The 16,032-nt window shown below is 42.0% G+C and overlaps 2 protein-coding genes across 3 annotated transcripts; one reads left to right on the top strand and one right to left on the bottom strand.

The window, feature by feature from the left end:
* Window positions 1-730: 730 nt before the first annotated feature.
* malt1 (MALT paracaspase 1) lies at window positions 731-8,146 on the top strand. 2 transcript variants are annotated; one of them, XM_055919149.1, is made up of 17 exons: window positions 731-1,098; window positions 1,494-1,660; window positions 1,864-1,985; window positions 2,485-2,632; window positions 2,919-3,103; window positions 3,317-3,413; window positions 3,572-3,619; window positions 4,176-4,199; window positions 4,376-4,420; window positions 4,600-4,803; window positions 5,021-5,198; window positions 5,356-5,427; window positions 5,539-5,666; window positions 5,956-6,105; window positions 6,215-6,372; window positions 6,770-6,895; window positions 7,175-8,146. In XM_055919149.1, the coding sequence occupies exons 1-17, from the start codon at window positions 950-952 to the stop codon at window positions 7,622-7,624; spliced, it is 2,451 nt and encodes an 816-aa protein (XP_055775124.1). In that variant the 5' UTR covers window positions 731-949; the 3' UTR covers window positions 7,625-8,146. The 2 variants fall into 2 exon arrangements, with proteins under 2 accessions (XP_055775124.1, XP_055775125.1); XM_055919150.1 differs by lacking the exon at window positions 3,572-3,619.
* On the bottom strand, window positions 8,147-12,865 carry LOC129853275 (complexin-4-like). The gene is made up of 3 exons (XM_055919151.1): window positions 12,604-12,865; window positions 10,833-10,920; window positions 8,147-8,937 (listed from the first exon to the last, which is right to left on the bottom strand). Exons 1-3 carry the CDS (start codon window positions 12,666-12,668, stop codon window positions 8,710-8,712), a joined length of 381 nt encoding a protein of 126 aa, XP_055775126.1. The 5' UTR covers window positions 12,669-12,865; the 3' UTR covers window positions 8,147-8,709.
* Between the last annotated feature and the right edge of the window lie 3,167 nt (window positions 12,866-16,032).

Here is a 16,032-nt window from a genome sequence, read left to right as displayed (position 1 = left end):
TTGAATTTGGTCAACAAAAAATGTAATTGCTAATTTGCTACCTGAGGCTTATTTGATGGAATATAAGTTTTGTAATGGTTAGGTTTTTATGAATAGAAAATGGTTTGTTTTTTATGAATGCACTAATATAATTGGACCACGTGGCCTTTTGGCAACTCTGAAAAATATGACTATATATCGGAGTTGTGCCTGTTGTTCACAGGCGTATCTGCCCTCTCATTGGCTAGAATGGTCACACCTGATCTCGCCCCCACCCTCCTGCTCTCCATCTCTGAGGACATGTATTTTTATTGTTAGAGTGGTCACTCGACTATCTTGTCAGTATAATTGAACATATTTGGTATTACTAACCATTGAAAAATGTGAGATGATCTATGACTAGAAATAATTAAAGTTGAACCAAACAGATGAATACAAATAATTTATTTCAGATGTGGGAATCCTTTAGGCAGTTTATAAGTAATAATAATAGTTTTAATTCGAAATTGTTCAACCCAATTAGGGTTTAAATGCGGAAGACACATTTCAGTTGAATCCATTCAGTTGTACAACTGACTAGGTATTCCCCTTTCCATTTCTCTCTCTCCTTCAGAGAATATCGTGATCAAGGAGGTAAGGAAGGATGCGAGTTTTAGAGTATTGGGGCAAAAACGGAAGACCCATAACTAAACCGAAAGTCCCACCCAGTGGTAGGAGTGTATATCACTATTTGTAAACTGTTTCAGGAAGTAACACTAACTCGTCTGAAGGTGTGTGTCTTTTTGGCCCTCCCCAGAATGATCTTCGGAAATCCCCCAAACTTCTGCAGCGACCATGCCCATGTATCTACCTCTTCTGTGTAGAACACCTGATTTTAAACTACGACATATTTTTTATTTCACAAATGTTCAGATCTTTTTGCAAGTAACTTTTTCAAATTGACTGAACTGAACTACAGTAACTCGTTGAGATGTCGGATTCATCTGACCGGTCTTTAAACTTACATTTTCTGAAAGAACCTGTCATGAGGAAACTGTGTGAGGTTCTGGATAAAACCAACAGTAAAGGATGGCGTAAACTCGGGGAGATGGTCGGCAATGACCGGCGTTTTAGGGTGAGGTAAGCCTAATTAAGCAGTCGGACAGCCAGTCTGACGGTCGCGCGGAAATCCTTAGAGGGCGTAGTTCTTCCTGATGCCGTATTACCTAACGACCTAAAAGGAATAATAGCGCCATCGTGTGGCCGGTTGGGCTAGTCTGAATGGTTATTCTTTATACATGTTCGTTTACTTGTTTGATTTTACAGTAGAAATGTTATCCCTATCGTCAACATACTGTTATAACACAATAATACATGTTATCAGTATTCCTGTGCATTTTTAATTTCCTAAGTGTGAACTAACTTGTGAGCTATGTGCCTCCTGCTGTTCATATCATTTTTTCTTATTAAATAGTCTCATAGACGGTGTGTGCATTACTGTGTGCATAAATTCTGCCTTTTCTTCCACTGTGCAGTTCAGATGAGATGGAGATGTGCTCTCTGAAGGTGTTGGAGCTGGAGGGCAGCCCCAGCCGCGTGCTGCTCAGGCTCATGGGAGACAGAGGGTGCACACTGGGCCATCTGGTAGACTTACTACAAACCATGGGCCATACAGAGGCCCTACAGTGTGTCAAACCACCAGGTATACAGAGCATCTTTAGAAGATGTGTTCGCTGACTATTATCTGGTTGGTACTTGGAGGGAAGGCTCAGGATTATAAATGGTTTTGGCGACAAGTTAATTTCGACTCTTGATTTTGGTCCCTGTATGTAAATGTATTGATTATTTATTGTACATATATTTGAATCATTATTGAGAATTTCTTCCCATAATGGTTGTGTTTAGGTATCCAGATCCTCATTCAGCCCCAATCTGTGGCTATAATAGTGGGACACAACCTGCGACTCAGCTGTTATGCTGTGGGAAAGGCTGGTGTTCAATTCCAGTGGTTCAAAACCAAGGAGGAGGTGGGTAGCCTACTAGGGTGTGTTTTGAAGGTAGACCGTACTGTTTATGCATTGGTTGTAAACATGTCATTAAACATGTTTTCAGATAATCATATTGCTGATATCTTGACCAGATAACATTGTGACAGCTGTGGCTTCATAATGAGATATATATATTTTTCACCTTTATTTAACCAGGTAGGCTAGTTGAGAACAAGTTCTCATTTACAACTGCGACCTGGCCAAGATAAAGCATAGCAGTGCGACACAAACAACAACACGAGAGTTACACATGGAATTAACAAACATACAGTCAATAATACAATAGAAAAAGTCTATATACAATGTGTGCAAATGAGGTAGGATAAGGGAGGTAAGGCAATAAATAGGCCATGGTGGTGAAATAATTACAATTTAGCAATTAAACACTGGCGTGATAGATGTGCAGAAGATGAGTGTGCAAGTAGAGATGTATATTTCATGTGTTTTGAATTGATTTGATACATTGTGACTTCTCCAGGTACACAACAGTTCTTCTCCAGACCTGGTGATTAGCCCAGTCCAACTGACAGACGCAGGCTTCTACATCTGCAGGGTTAATTGTGGAGACTCCTTTGAGTTCAGCCAGTGGGCTCAGGTGGATGTCCTGAATGTTGCAACATCTTATGGTGAGACACTATCTTTTACCTCCCAATCAGTTCATGGACAACATTATTATTATATCTTTCTTCTGCCTGGAATTTTTTGAATTTTATTTCTATCAGTTTCCATTTTAATAAGGCTAACATTTTCTACATGTTGTCGGTTCCTCCTTTCTGTGAAAGACAGACAAAACAGGGTTTGAGTTTGCTGAACGCTTTGTAGCACTAACGTCATCTTTTATCCCTCCAAAGCTTTCGCTAAACTCGCCCCCAGAGCGACTGCACATTGAATAAACGTATGTTTTGCATGCAGGGTTGGGATCCCACTCGTTGGAGGGCAGGCTGAAGGTGGTGATCCAGCCCCAGGGCCAGAGACTACTGGTGGGGGACTCTCTGCAGTTGGAGTGTGGGGCGGTAGGGAGGCCTATCCCCCGCTACCAGTGGCACAGGAACGGGGTGCCCCTTCACTTTCCAGAGGCCTCCAAGAGGAGACTCACGGTAAGGAGGTCAGAGGAGGATGCTAACATCCTTGAGCGCTTATGTAGAAGGTTCCACTTTTATACTGTTAAAGTTACACTGTTACAGTATATTTTGTAGTTACAGTACAGTAACTCTACAATACTGTTGAATGTTGTACAAATCAGATGAAAACAGTTAGAGTTAGTTGGAATTTTTTTCAAATAGCTTGATCTTGTTTGTTAATTCAAACAGATTCCGTATCTGCTGCTGGAACATCATGGAAAGTATCGCTGTGAGATTTGTATTAACAACGAAAGGACGTGGACGAATGAAGTAGACGTTTTAGTGGGTATGTCACTGTCCTTTATTTTACAGTACTATAATGATGATATTGATCCTAGCCTCAACAAAAGGTCTGTTTATCAGTATACAATATGAGCAAAAATGACTCACATTGAATTTGGTGACAGTTCTTGATGATTACTTACTCTTGTTCTTGAATGAAAGGACCAAGGATATCTGTCCAGTTTTCAGGGGCAATGGAGTGTTCTGAAGGTATAGTTGAAGTGCCTCGTTTCTTAGTTTGGCCATCTGAGATGTACAGTATGTGCATGAATAAAACAGGGCCATGTTGGAAACAGTGGGATGGCAAAATGAATCTGCTTTTATAGAGAAGGAGGGTTTGGTTCCATGTGTTGCATGCATTTTTTTCATCCTTTGGATTTTTGCCCGTTCATTTGATTGATTTATATTTTTGAGAGCACATCATAATCATAACAATCCCACAGAAAGTATGAAATTGTCTGTAATTTGAAAAATTGTCTTTACCGACGCTCAAAATCGCTACATTTCAATTATATAATCATTCACAGCTTTCAGTGATTCAGCTTAGATGTCGCGTATTAATTTCTAATTAATATTTGTAAATGTTCAAGACAGGACATATTTTCAGTGGGTACTCATTTACTAATGGCTAACATTAGGCATGTTGATCCGTTTGGCTTCTGACTGACCCCCACCTAATCGGTGACACTTTTTACTTGAATTCAGTTGAAATGAAAGCACAGGAAATATAAATTCTAGTAATTGTTCTAAAATTGTTTTCCCACAGATGATGTTTTTGCCTTTGGAGCTGGTAAGTGACACGCATTGAACGTATATCTGAGATGATCTATCACTGTTTATTGGACATTGTTTCCGCCAATTATAGATGTTTCTGCACATTACATATAGCAGTTTATCTCCTGAGAATGTTTATCAATCCACCATGTGTAATATCTGTATAATATAATGATAGTGTTGTGATTGTAGGTGCCAGTGAACTAATCCTGAACAGCAATCAAGAACCACCTTATGGTAAGCAGAACAAAAAATGAATCCACCCAGTACTTGGTTACCTTTTATTACTGCTAGAATATCAAATGCCTCTTAACATTTATTCTGTACAATTTTTTCTCCGTGTTGGTCAATATGTTAAATTTTTCCACAACTGATTTCAACTCGTAGTCATAGATGGTATTTGTCTCTCATCACAGCGACAGATAAAGTGGCCCTGCTAATCGGGAACCTCTCGTACCGGAACCACCCCCAGCTGAAGGCGCCAATGGTGGATGTGTATGATCTCACCAACCTCCTGCGCCAGCTCAACTTCAAGGTAGTATCGCTGCTGGATCTCACCGAGTCAGAGATGCGCAACGCTGTGGACGAGTTTCTGCTCTTACTTCACAAGGGTGTCTATGGTACGCCATTCATTATTATGGCCTATTAGAGTATGAGAGACCGACCTAGAAGAATTTGATCAGTCAAATATTAGTTTCTTTGATCTGGTTTTCCAAAAATATAGTGAATCATAAAAAATAAAATACTAGTTTAAAAAGTGAAATCTATTTTCAGTCTTATTTCATTGACTGCTCTATTTACTGTCACGTTCAATTCACTCCTATAAACTTTTCCTAGGTTTGCTGTACTATGCTGGACATGGTTATGAGAACTATGGCAACAGCTTCATGGTACCGGTGGATGCTCCAAACCCGTATCACTCAGCCAACTGCCTGTGTGTGCAGAGCATCCTCAAACTAATGCAGGAGAAGGAGACAGGCCTCAATGTGTTCCTGCTGGATATGTGCAGGAAGCGGTGGGTAAAGACTAGTATAGTGTGCTAACCATGTTTGTTTTATGTATTTGTTTTTCACTACTATTCAATGTCCCTTCCCTGTTAGTAACATGGGATATAGACCACTCACCATTTCTTGTTTGTTGTAATACTGTAACTATTACATTTTTATTTTTAGAAATATTCATGATGATACAACCCCAAACATACTATTGAGGGTCACAGCTAACATTGTCTTTGGATATGCAACGTAAGTAATCTGATGATCACTCAAATATATGTCTAAACTTCTATTCGTAACTTTGTATGAACAAATTAAATGATATATTCCCCAATTCTGTTCCATTCTTCTATTGTGCAGCTGCCAAGATGCAGAAGCGTTTGAGCTGAGCTCTAGTGGATTCACTAACGGTGTCTTCGTCAAGTTTCTGAAGAAACGTCTTCTGGAGGATGAGAAGATCACTGTGTTGCTGGACAGAGTGGCTGAGGGTAAGAAGCAATGGACCAATTATGTATTGGTGAACTAATAATTTAGTAAATGTCACCCCATCTATAGTATTTGTGGTCATGGAGTACAAATCAATGTAGCATGAAATATACAGTATTGATCTATTGCAGTGCCGTGCAAAATAAGTAACAGGAGTAAGATTTGTTTCTGATCCTATCCTACCCTGTATACTTCCATGCATCGATTATCATGGCAATAATACCTTGCCTAACAAATTTCTTCTGTGAGAGCCTGAGGTAATGTTGTTATGGTGTTGTTTGTGTTATCCAGACATGGGCCAGTTCGATGCCACTAAGGGGAAGCAGGCTCTGGAGATCCGCAGCAGCCTATCAGAGAGGAGGGCTCTGACTGACCCTGTACTGCCTGGTGACAGCTCTGACATGGCCCTGGCTCACAACCGTCAGTGGGCCAAGGCTCACGGTAAGGACACGATCAACCAATGAAAGTAAATGCAGTACATTTCAATTTGAATTGTTTAGCTGAAGCAATCAACGTACTTATTGTGGACATAATGTTGTTTTCATTCTAGAACTGCCTGAGAGTATGTCTCTGGACTTTGACTGTGGGGCTCAGATCAAGCTGGGCTTCGCTGCAGAGTTCTCCAACGTGCTGGTCATTTACACCCACATCGTGAAGAAACCAGAGGACATGTTCTTCTGCCAGGCTCACGTCACGAACTTCTCCCCGGTGAGACGCTACAGTTTTTTGCCTTGTTCAATTATGCAAACTTGTTTCTTTCCCCAAGCTCCTGTCACCAGTTTCTCACAATTTGTTCCCTGTCCCCTAACCCTTGTGTCCACAGATCTGAAAAGGTGTAGCTAATCCATCCACGCTTTTCCGATCAGTGAACACCAAAGGGATAGGGAAAGGAATTTAAAATCAATATGCCACTGATGTCATTATGGTTTTCCTCAGCTCTGTTCAATACCAATGAGAGCGATTGTCTTTCTCTGGGTTTACTGAAACAACATTAGGAGCATAGTAAAGCGTCTGTCTGCTGAAGATGCTGAGGCTCCAGCACCTGCCTGAAAACTTTGCATATGCAGGTCGTCTTGTCCAAAAACATTTCCGTTGTTCTGTCCAGGACCTTGACGTTGACCCCAAAGAGATGAACAGGGAGACACCAGAGGAGACTGGCATCTACCTGCTCTCGAGCAGTCTTCCCCAGCACTGTCTGTACACACGCCTCAGCTCTCTACAGAAGCTCAGGGTAAGTGTACAAAGGATAATCACCACTTTCTACATTCTCACATTACTACGACATTATTATATTGTCTTTACCCCTTTAGTTTGATATCTTGAAAAAAGGTTTTAAAAAGTCGACCTTCCTGTTCATATGTGTGCTCTGTGTCCCCTCTGTAGGAGTAGCTGGTGTCATGTTAGAGCAGAGCTCACCTTGGACAAAACTGTTTTGATCTCAGTTAGAGCTCTAGTATAAACATATTAGGTTGGTAAAATGTTCTTCTACTCCTTGTCTTCTCCTCTGTAGGATCAGCTGGGGTTTACAGTTTGTCTACAGGGCTCTTTCAAGGCCATGGATGAGCTGGTGGACTGGACCACTGACGTCAACATTGGCAAGCCCCTGATCGCCAGACTAGACCTGTACCGCACCATGAGGAGGAACAGCTGCCTGCAGACCTGCCCCATGCCCCACAGCCCCTGCCATAGCCCCAGAGCCGAGCACCTCCACCACCACCCCCAAGACCTTCTCTCCCCACACTGCTCCAGCCCTTACCTGGATGTGTGTGAGCCTTTACAGGGAGCTGTGGGAGGCTCAGGTTGTGTGAGCTCCACTCTATATGACAACTGTAGCTTCTCTCGCTATGGCTGTACTAATAGTGACTCCCCTGGCAGAGCTAGCATTCCCATAGAGACCACGGATGACATAAACGAGCTGCAGACAGTCTTCATTAATAGCCTGCAGTTTCACCACCAGTGATGAGGCCCTCTCTAGGGCATTGGTAGGCTGGTGCCAGATCTGTTTCTGCTGTTTTGCTATCTCCTATGGCCATCAGATCTGGGATCAGGCTATGGTGGATTTTTGTAGGTCTACTCTGTAAATCCTAGTTTATTCCATGGCAACTCTTTGATACAGTTGCCTGGCTTTAGTGGAGATTATATGTATTTAGTACTTTAGACTAGATTTTTAAATTGAAATAACTGTCAGAGTTGTATAGCTGTACTTAACATTTACATTTTACATTTAAGTCATTTAGCAGACGCTCAAAAGGTTACATATCCAGCCTGCTGTGAAAAGGTTGTTTATTGCGATTCTTTTTCCATTTGTTAGATAATGATGATATAATGTGTAATATCAAGCTTTGCTAAAACGATCTTAACCAGCCTCTTTCATATTCTATAGATGATCTTTAAGAGCAGTTACTAAATGTAATAAAACTGTAATAACTTCCTCCACAGGGAGGCGTTGTCTCACTATATAAACAAGAGTTCTGGACATGGATTGTTTTTCATGGGGTTCTTATGATTCGTCTCTATTTATTACAAACGAAAATACCAAATCCAGTTATATACACTTTTACAAAGGCCGAAAATTCAGAGGGATGTCTTTTTTAACATGAAGCAATTCAGAGCATTTATAACCATGATACCATTGTTTTTTTTTCTCCTCCCAATTGTACCTTCTTGCAAAGAAAACATGAGGTTGCTGTATATAAAAAGAACAGAAAACCTTTTTTTAATTACAACAATGAAAATACTCTTACTCCCTCCCAGCCCTGGGATGTTTTTCCTGACCTCTTCCCCACAGCTTTGTGAGAAAGACCGATTTAAGAGTCATCTCTTCAACCCTCTATTGACAGATTAGCCAACCTAAGACTGGTTCAATTTAGACTTTGTGTAGAAGGTCTACTATACGTGTTTCGGATCAATCCAAGTCCACAGTTTAGATTAGAATACTTGAAAGCTGGGATATTTCAGGGAAGTCCAACCTTGGAAGTTATATCCTTGGTCAAACTTGGTGCTTAGGAACTAATCTCAAATCAACTGAACCAATGTTTTCTCTCATCACATGAGACAGCACTTCTCCTCTGCTTTAGATTTCATCTCAACCATAGTTGCCGACGCTTTCTCCTTGATCTGGTCCATGTCCATGTTCTGTAGGTTCTGTATCTGGCCCAGGATAGAATCCTTCTCTTCCTCCTCTGTGGCGTCCTCGTCCACCATTTTGAGTAGTTCTTCTGGCACGTCGATGTCGTCTCCTGCCGACTCCATCAGGTTTGCATCCTGTTCACTCTAAACACAGCAAGAAAGACACAGGTCAGACTGGCTGAGTAGGAGTGTATTATACCCATGTACTGTCTCAATATCATCATGTCTAAATTCAATTGTTTTTCTTCCTGGACTATATTTTAGCATACAGTAGGTCCTGTTTTTACTGAGGGGATTTATGTCCAACAGCTAACATTTCAAACAACAGCTTAATTTAGCATCACATGTGACCCTCTATGACCCTGTAAGAGAGGGAGACTCCCTGCATATCCTGTGAGACAGATGGCATACAGACACATGCACACAAACACAGGGCATGTTGGGTCTTGGGCTCAAACGTGAGATATCTGCGATCAGTCTTTTTTTTATGCCTTAATCTTGTGACTGTATTTAGGCATATCTGACTAGCAGACCTTAGACTCCCGTGCATGTACTGAGTCACTCTGACACTGACCAACACAGCCTCTGCATCATGTTATTAATTTATGTTAGTGTTCTTATTTACTGAGAAAATATGTAAGATTATCACCTTATGTTATTCATAGAAAAGGGAAAATTATATACTGAACAAAAATATAAAGGCAAGTGTTAGTCCCATGTTTCATGAGCTGAAATAAATGAACCCAGAAATGTTCCATACACACAAAAAGCTTATTTCTGTCAAATTTTGTTCACAAATTTGTTTACATCCCACAACACAAATCCACAGATGTCTGAAGTTTTGAGGGAGCGTGCAATTGGCATGCAGACTGCAGGAATGTCCACCTGAGCTGTTGTCAGAGAATTGAATCTTAATTTCTTTACCATAAGCCACCTCCAACGTCATTTTAGAGATTGGCAGTACATCCAACTTGCCTCACAACCACAGATCACATGTTACCAAGCCAGCCCAGGACCTCCACATCCGGCTTCTTCACCTGCGGGATCGTCTGAGACCAGCCACCTGGACAGATGATGAAACTGTGGGTTTGCCCAACCGAAGGAATTCTGCACAAACTGTCAGAAACCGTCTCAGGGATGCTCATCTGCATGCTCGGTGTCCTCACCAGGGTCTTGACCTGACTGCAGTTCGGCCTCCGGTAACTGACTTCAGTGGGCAAATACTCACATTCGATGGCCACTGGCATGCTGGAGAAGTGTGCTCTTCATGGTTGAATCCCGGGTTTCAAATGAACTGAGTACCCCATGGTGGTGGCGGGGTTATGGTATGGGCAGGCATAAACTACAGACAACGAACACAATTGCATTTTATTGATGGCAATTTGAATGCAAAGAGATACTGTGACGAGATCCTGGGGCCCATTGTTGTGCCAGTCATCCGCCGCTATCATCTCATGTTTCAGCATAATAATGCACACCCCCATGTCGCAAGGATCTGTACAAAATTCTTGGAGGCTGAAACGGTCCCAGTTCTTCCACGGCCTGCATACTCACCAGACATGACACCCATTGAGCATGTATGGGATGCTCTGGATTGACGTGTGCAACAGCTTGTTCCAGTTCCCACCAATATCCAGCAACTTTGCACAGCCATTGAAGAGGAGTGGGACAACATTCCACAGGCCACAATCAACAGCCTGATCAACTCTATGCGAAGGAGACGTGTCGCGCCGCACGAGGCAAATGGTGGTCACACCAGATACGGACTGGTTTTCTGATCCTTTTAAAGGTATCAGGGACCAACAGATGGATATCTGTATTTCCAGTCATGTGAAATCCATAGATTAGAGCCTAATTTATTTTTATTGACTGATTTCCTTATATGAACTGTAACTCAGTAAAATCTTTGAAATTGTTGCATGTTGCGTTTTATAATTTTGTTCAGTATAGTTTTTTATTATTGAGGGCATTTGTATCTAAATAATTTCTCATCTTGTTTCATATGACATGAGAATGAGAATGAGATGAGACTGTCTTACCTTTGGTAGTCTGTATTTGTCTCTTAAGCACGTTCTCAATGTAGCCCTCTCAGCTTTCTTTACCAAGAACTCTGAATCTCTCTCCATCCTGTTTTCAGACAAGAACAGAAACCATGTTATCAAAACTATAAAAACGTTTTAATATATTGTTGATTAGAATATCCAAAATGGTTAAAAGGCATTGTATTTTCGCTGTGTGATACTGGTTGTGTAAAGGTTAGCATTATATTTTCAGAGATAATGTGTTTCTAGGTATTTGTGTAATCATAATTCCTAATGGCGTTGCCATTTTCATATCAGTCAATCACATGTTACTGGTGTCACTTCTAAATCAAATACAATATGAAGACTCAGTTTCTAGGGCCGCAGAGTAATAATTTTGTTTGTGTTGATCTCTAGATTATGACAGCATTTGTCAATCTACCAATTTTAGCAATTGGAGACAGAAAGTTATTCAGAAATAATCTGGATGTGGTGTAATCTAGGACTGCATGGTGGTAGTCTGCTTTCAGTTTTACTCTTGTGATATGAACCTAATATGTGGTAAAACATTCTTCACAAAAATGTTAAAATATGTTTATTTTTATTACTCTTGACTCAAGGTACATTTACAGGTGTTTTTTTCATTGCCATTGTATCTCCCTTACATCTGTTTGGCTTTTATACTTCACACATGGTCTAATTCAAACATTCGCTATATATACAAAAGTATGTGAACACCCCTTCAAATTCATGGATTCAGCTATTTCAGCCACACCGGTTGCTGACATGTGTATAAAATCGAGCACATAGCCATGCAATCTCCATAGACAAACGTTGGCAGTAGAATGGCCTTTCTAAAGAGCTCAGTGACTTTCAATGTGGCACCGTCATAGGATGCCACCTTTCCAACTAGTCAGTTTGTCAAATTTCTGCCCTGCTAGAGCTGCTTCGGTCAACTGTAAGTGCTGTTATTGTGAAGTCGAAATGTGTAGGAACAACAATGGCTCAGCCGCAAAGTGGTAGGCCACACAAGCTCACAGAATGGGACTGCTGAGTGCTGAAGCATGTAGCGTAAAAATCGTCTGTCCTCTATAGCAACACTCACTACCGAGTTCCAAACTGCTTCTGGAAGCAATGTCAGCACAATAACTGTTTGTCGGGAGCTTCATGAAAAGGGTTTCCATGGCAGAGCAGCCACACAAGCCTAAGATGAGCAGTGGAAACGCGTTCTCTGGAGTGATGAATCATGCTTCACCATCTGGCAGTCCGACAGACGAATCTGGGTTTGGCGGATGCCAGGAGAACGCTACCTGCCTCAATGCATAGTGCCAACTGTAAAGTTTGGTGGAGGAGGAATAATGGTCTGGGGCTGTTTTTCATGGCTCGGGCTAGGCCCCTTAGTTCCAGTGAAGGGAAATCTTACCGCTACATCATGCAATGACATTCTAGACGATGCTGTGCTTCCAACTTTGTGACAACAGTTTGGGGGAAGGCCCTTTCCTGTTTCAGAATGACAATGCCCCTGTGCACAAAGCGAGGTCAATACAGAAATGGTTTGTAATCGATGTGGAAGAACTTGAGGTTGGGGTCAGATTCAGGAGCATAATTTGTCAACGTATTTTCCATTTAATTTCAATTGTATTTGGCTGAATTGAAATGGAATGGACCCCAACCCTAAAGCATTCCTTTCTAGGGTTGCAAAGCTACCGGTAATTTACCGAAGTTACCAGAATATTCAGTAATTTAGGTAATTAACAGAAAATTGATGGCAACTCTAGGAGTGACTTACTTTTCCTCCACCAGCTGTTTCTGGTACTCCTCTGCCTCCTCTCTAGACATCCCCTCGGTGGCCATGGAGACAATGTTTCCTCTGGTAGTCCACTGTAGGAGAGAGCTGGACTGGACAGTGCTCTACTACTGTAGCTCTTCACCAAACTGCTCCACTACTTACCATCAGCTTCAACTGTGTGAATATCCTACAAGGGGATTTGCAGGCAACACTTGTTTTTTCTGTCCTCAAGTTTTGGTTACTGAGTCCCAGCCTTCGACTGAGGGATGGCAATGTGAAGGGCACGACTGATCCCTGATGGGCCGGCTGACTACATAAGCCCTCATAATCAGAGTCATTCCTGCCAACGCCATGATCTGGATTAATCCTTTTGGGGACAGATTATTTAAATTAAAACATTTAATAAAAGTAATAAAAGTAAAGTTCACAGGGACTGCTTTTGAGATGGGTAACATTGTGGTGTAGACTGGTATAGTGGTATATTCCACTAAAGACAGGGCAGAGCACTACTCACTAGGCCTAATCCGTGTCATGCTGCTTGTGTGAGTTTGACCTTAATCCCTTTATATCACCAACCATATCCTGAGTCCCACTAGATGTCCCAGACTGAGAGTGCAATCTGTATACTATACCATTGAGTAAATCGCTAAGTCTGCACTCAGTTAATGAAACTATACAGTCTTGTCCAAAGTAAACAACTTGAAACATATACATTTCATTAGGACATCAAAATTGTGAATACAGAAGTAATTTCAAACGTTGCCAATATGAACACAGGTGATGTTCACGGTATAAATGTGATATTGCACGTATCATTTTGGGAAATAATGGACACAGACTTTGAACAATGATCTCCAAGATGACAGGCATACCATGTGACCTATAGCTGTCCTACATCACATCTCACATGACTTGTGTATCTATTTACCTTCCCTCCCACCCCAAGTCATTTTTCAACCAAATGTTTGTACTGTAGTATAGAGGTTGTCATATGATACTCACTGTACTGTACTTTGTTTGCACCTTCCATTACAGGGTTGCTGTTGCACAATGGGACAGGACTGTCTGTTCCCTGGGTCTGTGTCTGTATGAATAATAAAGGAACACCAGTTTATTTATTTTTTTATTTCACCTTTATTTAACCAGGTAGGCTAGTTGAGAACAAGTTCTCATTTGCAACTGCGACCTGGCCAAGATAAAGCATAGCAGTGTGAACAGACAACAACACAGAGTTACACATGGAGTAAACAATAAACAAGTCAATAACATGGTAGAAAAAAAGAGAATCTATATACAATGTGTGCAAAAGGCATGAGGAGGTAGGCAATAAATCGAATAATGACAATTTAGCAGATTAACACTGGAGTGATAAATCATCAGATGATCATTTGCAAGTAGAGATACTGGTGTGCAAAAGAGCAGAAAAGTAAATAAATAAAAGCAGTATGGGGGGTGAGGTAGGTAAATTGGGTGGGCTATATACCGATGGACTATGTACAGCTGCAGCGATCGGTTAGCTGCTCGGATAGCAGATGTTTAAAGTTGTTGAGGGAGATAAAAGTCTCCAACTTCAGAGATTTTTGCAATTCGTTCCAGTCGCAGGCAGCAGAGAACTGGATGGAAAGGCATCCAAATGAGGTTTTGGCTTTAGCGATGATCAGTGAGATACACCTGCTGGAGCGCGTGCTACGGGTGGGTGTAGCCATCGTGACCAGTGAACTGAGATAAGGCGGCACTTTACCTAGCATAGCCTTGTAGATGACCTGGAGCCAGTGGGTCTGACGACGAACATGTAGCGAGGGCCAGCCGACTAGGGCATACAGGTCGCAGTGGTGGGTCGTATAAGGTGCTTTAGTAACAAAACGGATGGCACTGTGATAAACTGCATCCAGTTTGCTGAGTAGAGTATTGGAAGCTATTTTGTAGATGACATCGCCGAAGTCGAGGATCGGTAGGATAGTCAGTTTTACTAGGGTAAGTTTGGCGGCGTGAGTGAAGGAGGCTTTGTTGCGAAATAGAAAGCCGACTCTAGATTTGATTTTGGATTGGAGATGTTTGATATGAGTCTGGAAGGAGAGTTTTCAGTCTAGCCAGACACCTAGGTACTTATAGATGTCCACATATTCTAGGTCGGAACCGTCCAGGGTGGTGATGCTAGTCGGGCGTGCGGTTGCAGGCAGCGAACGGTTGAAAAGCATGCATTTGGTTTTACTAGCGTTTAAGAGCAGTTGGAGGCCACGGAAGGAGTGTTGTATGGCATTGAAGCTCGTTTGGAGGTTAGATAGCACAGTGTCCAAGGAAGGGCCAGAAGTATACAGAATGGTGTCGTCTGCGTAGAGGTGGATCAGGGAATCACCCGCAGCAAAAGCAACATCATTGATATATACAGAGAAAAGAGTCGGCCCGAGAATTGAACCCTGTGGTACCCCCATAGAGACTGCCAGAGGACCGGACAACATGCCCTCCGATTTGACACACTAAACTCTGTCTGCAAAATAGTTGGTGAACCAGGCAAGGCAGTCATTAGAAAAACCGAGGCTACTGAGTCTGCCGATAAGAATATGGTGATTGACAGAGTCGAAAGCCTTGGCCAGGTCGATGAAGACGGCTGCACCAGTAGGCAGAGGAGGCAGTACGGTGATGCCGAGGGGAAGAACAAGGAGGGGAGGGAAGGGGGGCCCATAGAGTGAGAGAATAGCAGGAAGCTGATGAGAGACAGAGAGTAACAGGAAGTTGATGAGAGAGAGAGTAGCAGGAAGCTGATGAGAGAGAGAGTAACAGGAAGCTGATGAGAGAGTGTAGCAGGAAGCTGATGAGAGAGAGAGAGTAGCATGAAGCTGATGAGAGAGAGAGAGAGTAGCAGGAAACTGATGAGAGAGAGAGTAGCAGGACGCTGATGAGAGAGAGAGTAGCAGGAAACTGATGAGAGTAGCAGGAAACCGATAAGAGAGAGAGTTAGGAGCAGGAAACTGATGAGAGAGAGAAGAGCTCTATGCAGCAGATTTTAAAGGACTAGCTGACTGACTAAAACAACCATGTTTTCTCACTCGGTTCCTTCCCTTCAACTCATCCTGATCCTGCTTCCTTTCTTCTGGAGAGGCATCTATACAAATAAATAATAATCTGGATTTTATATGTATCAGCTTTTTAGGTCTTTCTGCTTGGACGGTTGTGATGTGACCTTAGCCAGTGGAAACATTGTGGCTGTGTGTCTTGGCTGTATCAGTACATCAGCAAAGGTGCATTTGATTTGCACAGTAACTGCATTGATGTGGTGTATTCAAGATGTCTTTAATCCTACACTGTTATGTATTACGTTGGACCCAATGACTGGGTCTGTTGTTTGCTTTGATACTGCATCACAGGAGAGGTAATTTTCCATTACTGAGCCACTTGTAGTGATGTGCTGCTGGCAATGGCTTTGAAGTG

This window comes from Salvelinus fontinalis, chromosome 4, assembly GCF_029448725.1.
Source record: "Salvelinus fontinalis isolate EN_2023a chromosome 4, ASM2944872v1, whole genome shotgun sequence".
Taxonomy (NCBI): Eukaryota; Metazoa; Chordata; class Actinopteri; order Salmoniformes; family Salmonidae; genus Salvelinus; species Salvelinus fontinalis.
The sequence above is the reverse complement of the archived record's forward strand: the minus strand, read 5'-3'. Positions and strand labels throughout refer to the sequence as shown.

Excerpts from the sequence above, each read along its gene's own strand:
- LOC129853275 (XM_055919151.1), bottom strand. The coding sequence starts at position 12,668 with ATGGCCACCGAGGGGATGTCTAGAGAGGAGGCAGAGGAGTACCAGAAA. Across the intron at positions 10,921-12,603 it reads AAACAGCTGGTGGAGGAAAA|GATGGAGAGAGATTCAGAGT; the intron begins GTAAGTCACTCC and ends GTCTGAAAACAG. Across the intron at positions 8,938-10,832 it reads ACAAATACAGACTACCAAAG|AGTGAACAGGATGCAAACCT; the intron begins GTAAGACAGTCT and ends TGCTGTGTTTAG.
- malt1 (XM_055919149.1), top strand. The coding sequence starts at position 950 with ATGTCGGATTCATCTGACCGGTCTTTAAACTTACATTTTCTGAAAGAA. Across the intron at positions 1,099-1,493 it reads GACCGGCGTTTTAGGGTGAG|TTCAGATGAGATGGAGATGT; the intron begins GTAAGCCTAATT and ends TCCACTGTGCAG. Across the intron at positions 5,428-5,538 it reads ATTGTCTTTGGATATGCAAC|CTGCCAAGATGCAGAAGCGT; the intron begins GTAAGTAATCTG and ends TCTATTGTGCAG.